Genomic DNA, 8,615 nt, shown 5'->3' with positions numbered 1-8,615 from the left:
TTGGGTAAGACATACTGGTAGTAGCGCTATTTTTTCGTGGTTAGGCGGTCGTATGTAACAAAATATGTATCCGTTGTTGCTACTAATGTTTATGTTGGGGAGGTATATTTTAAAATCTTTTTTATGTAATAGTCTGATGCTGCGTGTATCGATTTTTTGGAAATTGAAATTGTTTTAGCTTAAATGTCATAACATTATACATTTATATATATTTTTATTATATTGACCTTTCAGCCATTCATGGCTAACAATACAGAAGTTACAATGATGTGGTGCACATGCACTCATGTTACTGTATCCAGTAATTTGAAACTGACCTTTACAAAGTGACCTATCTTGGCTGTGTTTTAATGGACTATTATTTTGTAAGATACAGTCACATTTCAGTTATAATACATTATATGTGTATATACATTAATACTATTTATAAATAAGTTCTTAAACTTATTTTTTTTAAAACATAGAATAGTAAATAAAGAAGTATATCTCTTTTATTTATGACATTGGACATGTTTGCTGCTTGACGTAGGTTACTAAGCCTTATAAAATTTCACATGTGGATTATATGAAACAAAATAATTTTTTTAGATTTTATGTATTTTTAATTATCAAAAAATCATATATTACTATATTGATACCATAGAATTCCACTATAATTTATCAAGCTTAGTAACTAAGCTGTATTTGGGTCTAAAAAAATATGAAATTTTGAGTAGACTAAAGACTCAACTTACCAGCTTAAAGTCTTATATGAAAAGAACGAGTTAATGTCATAATACTTCAAAATGGCTGATAAAGCCACTAGAAGGACATTCTGTGCTTTCAATTGGTTATTCACATGTCATAGAAAGAAATAAGTGTGCATAAGGGAGTGTTTCCAAAAATAGAAAGAGGTGGGTGGGATGCCACTGTGTTTAATTTATTACATGAGCAATATCTTAGCAAATTCAAATGATAAGAGGCTCTTATTTTATATTCTAGCTTGTCAATATTTGTAATTTGAGTTTCTAATTTGTATGAAACTATAGACTTAGTGTTTTGACTTCACAAACATCTAATTTGATCCAGTGCTGCATTCAACATACCACGTGACACACAAAAACTGATGTTTATCTGTGTTTTTTAATATTTACTTTTAAATTAAGAAATTAGATGATGTATAATGCTAAAATTGGAATTGTAATCTACAGTTTGATACCAAATTTATAAATTCATAAAATGGTAGTTCAATAAAATTTTGTATGCAAGTCAACAAATGTAATGACATGGCCTTTGACCCATGACCCATGTGAAGAAGGTTAATGCTGTTATAACTTCTAAGAGATGATTTTAATACTGTCATACTTGTAATAACTTTGACAGCTTTGATATCATTGTACAAATAATAACTAAAAGGCTTTTAATACTTGTTCCGTAATAACTTACAGTTTTAATTATTGCATTATAATCATTAACATGGATTACAGCTTTATCACTTTTCTATTGAATAAAACTCCATAGTGCTTTATTTCTAAAAGCTAAGAGATAGTTAGTATTGATGATGTATGTTGAGATAGACAGTCTTTATAATTTATGGTTAGTGCAATGAGGAATACACTAGTAACAATGTTATCATTAGAAAAAAATGTGTATAGTACATTAAAATGTTTTATGAATAGTTTTTCAAGCACTACCTATAACATTTAATTATTTTAAATATATTATTTTTTATAATTTACTTTTATATCTTCAGTGGTGCATAGCATAAAATATAAAATCCTTTACTCTTTAGAGCCTTTGTTGGGTTGTTCTGTTCTACCCCTGGTATTGCAGTAGCTAGAGCTGTACCAAGGAAAGTTGCTTCTTACCTGCTTTACACTGGTCAAGCTATTGGATCAACTGGTATGTTATTCTAGTAATAATATAAATCTGTCAAGGTATTGGAACAGCTGCTAAATTGTCTTTGTGATGTAAAGAATGTTGTAAGCTATATTTTAAATGTTTTAATTTAAATGATAGGTAGTGAGCACTGTTCAGATAAAGTAGGTTTATAAAAAATAGTCCTAAAACACCTAGAATATTCATGAATATTAGTAATCTAGAGACTCTGCAAAGTGTCTAGAAACAACACTACATTATAAATAGGAGAATCAGTGAAGCATTGAGTCAGTTGTTCAATTGGAAGAGTGCCAGTCATTCAGTGAAACATTTAGTTTCAATGAAGTATTTGGATCAGTGTTAGTTATCACATATATTCAGTTACACAATTGATCAGCTTTGAAATTGTACAGGTAAATTTACTTTTACATTAGTCATAGTACCATTAGTGAGTTAACCTCTTTTGAAAGTGAAAACATTGTTTGTAAACTAAGGCCTACAGGTACAATTGTGTCTAAGTGATAGCCTATAGGTTAAGGAAGAAATAAACTAAGTTGTTATCATAATGTGGACTGAACTTGGCCCTTTTTTTTTCACCAAATAATTTTTAAAAAACCACAGTTGTGATCTTCAATAACCTATGACTATTGTTATCTACTTTTTATATTCTAATGATGCAGTCTTTCTGAAATGCACTGTAGATCTGTTCAGTAATATTTATTTTCCTTAAAAGTTGCAATGTAATAGTGTTTTGCATGTAAGAAATTGAGATTTGTGTGTTTGAGGTTGTTTCTGACAAAGGTTATAAATTTTGAAAATCTGATTTTGTCTACATATTATCAAAGACTTTTTTGTGAACACAGCAGTCAACCAGTTTATTCTTTGGAGCTATTCACATTGAAAAGTAAAGTTCCTTTTTTATGGTTCATATTTGCACCATTTATTAAAAAGAAGTTTGCCTGATGATGTGATCCTCACTGTTTTATTTCCAATTATAGTTCAAATGCTATTGTGCTGAACTTATTTTGTAATAAACAAGTCCATCTCATCCAATGTAGAAGACAGTTATGCACAAAACACCAGTCAAAATACGTTGATGATAGCAAAACAATCAATTCTAATTGCAGTACTACAGTAGGTACAATATGGCTTAACAGGAATAAACAAAACAGTACCCAAATGACATCAAATTCATGTGTGAGAAGAATACACTATCAGTTGACGTGTACATACAAGGTATGAAAGTTGAAGTAAATGTTAGTGATGAATCTGGTGTAGGGAGGGGTATCATATCCCTACCAGGCAGCCAGACGTGTAGAAACTGTATAATAGTACTGGAGTGAATGCAAGAATACCCAAGACTTTTTAATGCTGTAACAAATAAAGAAATGCAACTAACAATACCCATTTTGTTTACTTAGTTTATATATGTATTTTGCATCTATGTTAAAGTTAAGTAGAGAAGCATTTGTGGCAATTGTGCTTACTTGAATTTTTATAGGTTTGCTGTTTTTTAGAAGTTATTTTTTAAATTTAGATTATTTGGGGACAGTCACCACTTATGCTATTGGAATAGGTGATAAATTGTCCTAGTAATGTAACATACTTCCCTTACAGTGGTCATGCTGTTGGAGTAGCTGGTAAGTTGTTCTTGTATTGTAACAGACCTTCTTTATGTTGGTCAGTTGTCAAGCTATTGGAACAGCTGATATGTTGCTCAAGTAATGTAGTAAGCCTGGTTTACAGTAGTTGTACTATTGGAGCTGCTAGAGGTCTGCACGAGCCCAGACCAAGTAGTAACAAAGAAGATCCAGGTTCGGGCCTGGCCAAAGTTAGATGATGTGAATTTTGTGAAAGTTATTTGTAAAAAATTGGACTTCCTCGGGTTTTTGCCCTATTTTTCAGCTTTTTCAACTTTGCTTAAAAAAATATTTTCAGACTTATTTCTTCAAAAAATGATAACCTCTACCCATAGCTGTGGCCAAACAATACTTATTTGGCAGTTTCACACTTTGTATGTTTGGTTTCAACGGCATTGTTTCAAGTTATTTTGTAATCCTACAAATACTGTTTCACACCTCTTTTGTATAAATTGTTAAAATTATCATATTAAATAGCAACCATGATGTTGAAAGATACACATTAGAATTATTATTCTTTATATTATTACCTTTTCCTTTTCTATCTTGGTGTGTTGGAATATAAAAACAAGCCAGTCTTGTGAGCAATATTTAATTTAAGCTTCGAACCTAAGTCGGATTTAGTATGAAGATAATCTGGTATTGAGTAACTCCAGGCAACATACTGTAACTAACTGTTGGACTTAGAGCAGATAACCACCAGGCTGGGTAAAATTTTAAAATTTCAGCCCACCTTTAGAAAGCTGTATCATTTATAAATCACACTCACAGTAAAAAATTATGAACATTTTTCAGTTACATATAGACCTAAATAAGAGAAAACTAAATTTCATTACTCTCACTTTTAAGTTTTGTTAAGCAGGTTTGTTACATTACTAGCACATCTTACTAGCAGCTCCTAGAGGTTGCACATGCACATACCTTTCTGCTCTTATGCCCCAAAAGTGCCCATAACTACTAAAAGACATGCCTAATTCTTGCTTACTGTGAGTTATTAGGAAAAAGGATTTCAGCTTTAAAATGAATGGCACATAGGAACTTGTAGGTTTTTACAGTAAGAAAAATAATTGAGATATGCTATTAAATATTAGTACATAAGAATTCACTGTTTAGTTTTGATTTTGGAAAGTGGTTATAAAACCAATTGAATAGGAATAAAAGAGGATCTGTTTGCTTTACACATCTTTCTCTACTATTTTATAATTTGATATTTATATATTTTTTAGATGCTCTAATGAGTGGTTTAGTGAGCAAAGTTGTACCTGATGACCTCCTTGAAGAAGAGGTTAGTGAAATGAAAAACCGACATTAAGTAATTCTAAGATGATACACACCTCTTCACACAATTAAGCTATCTTCCCTATCAGGGATTAAACTATTACGTTCCCACTTTCCTGAGGAATGTAACTTTGCTTGAGCAATTTCATTTTTTTAATTGCTTTCCCAACCTGGAATGCATAAGTCCATCCGTGTTCTTTTAGTTACGACCAATGAAAGTGAACATATTGCAGGAATTAAATAAAAAAACAATTTGTGAGGAAATGCAACTTTACATGAGACAATGTAGTCTTAGTGATAGCTTTCCCATGAGAGAATGTAATTTTATTTCATTATTTCTATCCATACATATGCTTCTGCCTTAGAGATTTGCATGCCACTAGCTTTTAGGCAACTCCTACCTAACCTTATGAGATTTTTATTGAGTTGTTATACAGGGAAAACCTTCCACCAATAGTAGGGCAACACACCTTATGCACAAACTCCCTCTATGCTTTTGCACTCATGAATCTTCATTCTTTTCCTCAGCACTCTTTTTTTTTCTGCAAACTATGAATACACTAGTTCATGTAACAGCTTCTACTACTTGTGTGAGTGAACAATTTCCTCACACAGGTTATGTAATAACTATGGCTAATGGAGGCACATTTACTAGGGATAATGCAATGGCCATTGCACATAGGGTAGTGAGTTTCTTTATGCAGCTAGCTCCTTCAGCTCCAGTCCCTTCTTTGGGTAATCCTTCCCCTCATTTTGAAGGAAGAATGAGGAGAACAAGTTTGATTGTTTTGTTTTCCTTGTTATACTTTGAGAACTTCTCTCTCTCTGTTGATGAAAAACCTTAAACTTGCTTGCATTATAAGTACTTAATTTCACAGGTATGCACCATTCTTTCTCTTTCTGCTGTGTTTTATTAATCTTCTTGTTCCCTACTTTTTAATCTTAATCCTAACTAGTTTTGTGTACTCTTTTCTTGACCAATTACTTTTCCACAAATACTCTGCCCTCCTCTGCCTGTTCCACTTTCCTGCTTATTCACCTCTTTGTTGCTGGGATTGTTGGTTGGGGATACTCTCCTATCCCAAGTTCAACTTTTTTTTTCCCCTTCTATGAGATTTTCGCCTGGCCCCCCTTTCTTTGCCCTAACGTTTTGGAAGTATTCCGAATTTGATTGAATCACAGGTCAAGGCTACCCATCATCATCCCTTGCTTTCTTCCTTTGATTCCACACTGTTCGAAACCCAACCTTTCACCATTGTATCTCATCTTAATCCCCAGTTTCCCATCTTTCAATTCTCACTTCCCAATTTTCCTCTTCTACTGGTATAAGCCTCATCAAATTCTTGGTAATAATTAAGTCAAATTGAGTCTTTTGGGTGCCCAGTTGTCATGGTTTGAGCTCCTGTGGTCACACTTTTCCATCCACGTGGGGTTAATTATACTTTTTCCCATGAACTTTCTCTTCAATTTACTTCCCTTTCTCCCCACAGCCCTCATAATGTTTCCCTTCCTCCTTCCAATCCCATCTATGGTATGAATTCTCTGCCCTTCTCCTACAGCAGGTGTTGGTCCAGTAGTTGATGGTAGAGTTGAGGTTAGCACAGGGTACAGTCTGAATGTGCCCCAACTGCACTACACATATTGGCTCTCTGACCTCTTGTGTGCAAGTACTAAGATGGCCATGTTCTTAATCTGCCCATCCCTATGACACATGAGGCTCATTTGCCTCTTCCTTCCTTCTTCCTGGGTGAAAAATATATCCTGTAAGAGATGAGATGTGATCTTCTACAGGTGTACCCCTATGAAGCCCCTGCTATCAGATGTCACACTCTATGGGTCTCCTTCAGACATTTTCTGAAGGGAACTCATCTAAGTAAATCTTTGCACCAGTCCCTCCACCACTTCATTAGGAGATTCTAGCTTACTTGTATGCAGAGGTATGTATCACCTTGGAAGTTAATATTTTTCTTACCTAAAAATGTATTTTCGATAGAAACCTGCCTCTTAACACATATTTTCCCCCTTTCTTCCAACTTTCAGTGCACTTTAGTATTCCTTGCCTCATCAAAGAAAAAAGATTCATGATTGCAAAAGCATAGAGGGGGTTAGTGCACAAGGAGGTGTGTCACCCTCCTGATGGTAGAGGGCTTTTGCTGCATAATAACATCAATATGATATAGCACAATTCATGAGATAAGATGGATGTTGCCTAAAGACTAGTGACATGCAAATATCTAAGGCATATGCATGGGGAAGATAGCTTAATTGTGTGTAGAGGTGAGTATCTATCAGAAACACATTTTCAGGTAAGGAAAATGTTAACTTTCCTTTTCCTGACTAATTAATATATGAATGCACAGTTATTATCATTAACATCATTAGCTCTTTGCCTACCAAAGGGGAATACTCTGTAAGCCCTCTATCCCCAGAGACCAAATGGGCATACTTTGATAAGGGTTTTTTACATTGAATTTAATGATACATAGTTTGTAGGGCCTTTATTTGGTAAAATATACAATACATCAATGAAATACAAAATTTCTAGTATTCTATCTAATTGCCTAATTTTTCCTGCTTCCTGGAATGCAAATTGCCCGGTCTCAAATAACTTAAAATATGTTGTAAAAATGAGGATTTGCAAAAAAAGTGATGTATCTAAAAGCTGCATGTGGAGAATTTGTAATAGATATATATGTAAATATAAAGTTGGAAAACATTTTCATTTGTACCAAAAGTGTATAATATATACTGTCTAAATTGGAGAATATTTTAAATGTGATTAATAATGGTTAGCTTTAAGAAGTTTACAGGGTTACAAAAAACTTCATCAACTTTACATTTATCCAAGTATGTTCTCTAATATTAAATTGATCTTCTATCTGTAATATATCAAATAGATTTTATGGTCCTCTTGATTATGTTTATATTTTTAATCTCTTTGCAATTCAACTTCATTCATCAGACTGAAAAAATTGTTGAAGCCATTGTGGAAAAGAGTAGACCAGTTATTTCCTTAGGAAAAGCTTTTTTCCTAAAGCAAATTCACCAAGATTTAGAAGAAGCATATGAGTGAGTATTATTTAAGTTTAGGAGCTGTTCCAAAGTTTAATTCATATTTTATAGTATCTAGTGTTCAACAATCATTTAGTTCTTATTGCATTCAAATAAAATGCAAGTGGTTGACCATAATTAGAATAATGATACTTCTGAAACTTCAAAGACTTCAAACAATGTATTTGTTGAAATCTTTCGCATTATATGTACATGAAGTGTAAGAAGTTTTGTAACATTCAGTAGGTTGTATAACTATTAAAAGTACTTTTGTAGGATAAAAGGCCATTCACTGCTTTTAGAGGAAAAGCAGATAGTATATAGTCACTTATCTCATTAGTATAAGATATTTGAACCATACCTATTGTATATGAAAGTAAAACTTTTAAATAAATGATTCATTTCTGATAGCTTTTTCCATGTTCATTTATTCTTTTATCCCAGTGAATTGTGAGTTTCTTTGTACTGAAACCAGTATTGTTTAGTTATGATTTTTTTAGTTATAGTTATGTATTTGTACTTTTAGTTATTAAAGTACTTTTACTGTTACAGTTAACTAAGTATAATTTTAGTTACTATTACAGTTAACAGTGGTGGTAACCTTAAAATCTTTCATAATGCTAATTTAACAGTTCCTATAAACAATTTAACTCTTTCAGCACAGGCTCAGTCCCTGGGACCGACATCGTAATCATTTTATGGTTGTTATAGTTTTCATGCTATAACTTTTAAGTTAGTAACCCAATGTTAATGAAATTTGGCAGATTATCAGTAAACATTACAATGCTT

General features: G+C 32.6%; 1 protein-coding gene across 1 annotated transcript in view; it reads left to right on the top strand.

Annotated features, from left to right (window-relative positions):
* LOC106460022 (enoyl-CoA hydratase domain-containing protein 3, mitochondrial-like) overlaps positions 1 to 8,615 on the top strand; it is a 34,446-nt gene that overhangs the window by 22,313 nt on the left and 3,518 nt on the right. Inside the window, exons 6-8 of the mRNA XM_013919705.2 lie at positions 1,772 to 1,881; positions 4,724 to 4,782; positions 7,738 to 7,844. Coding sequence (XP_013775159.1) covers positions 1,772 to 1,881; positions 4,724 to 4,782; positions 7,738 to 7,844 — 276 coding nt within the window. The remainder of the gene's footprint in view (positions 1 to 1,771; positions 1,882 to 4,723; positions 4,783 to 7,737; positions 7,845 to 8,615) is intronic.

The sequence above is a fragment of the Limulus polyphemus genome, unplaced genomic scaffold (genome assembly GCF_000517525.1).
Source record: "Limulus polyphemus unplaced genomic scaffold, Limulus_polyphemus-2.1.2 Scaffold694, whole genome shotgun sequence".
Lineage (NCBI taxonomy): Eukaryota > Metazoa > Arthropoda > Merostomata > Xiphosura > Limulidae > Limulus > Limulus polyphemus.
This window is presented reverse-complemented; position numbering and strand designations above follow the sequence as displayed.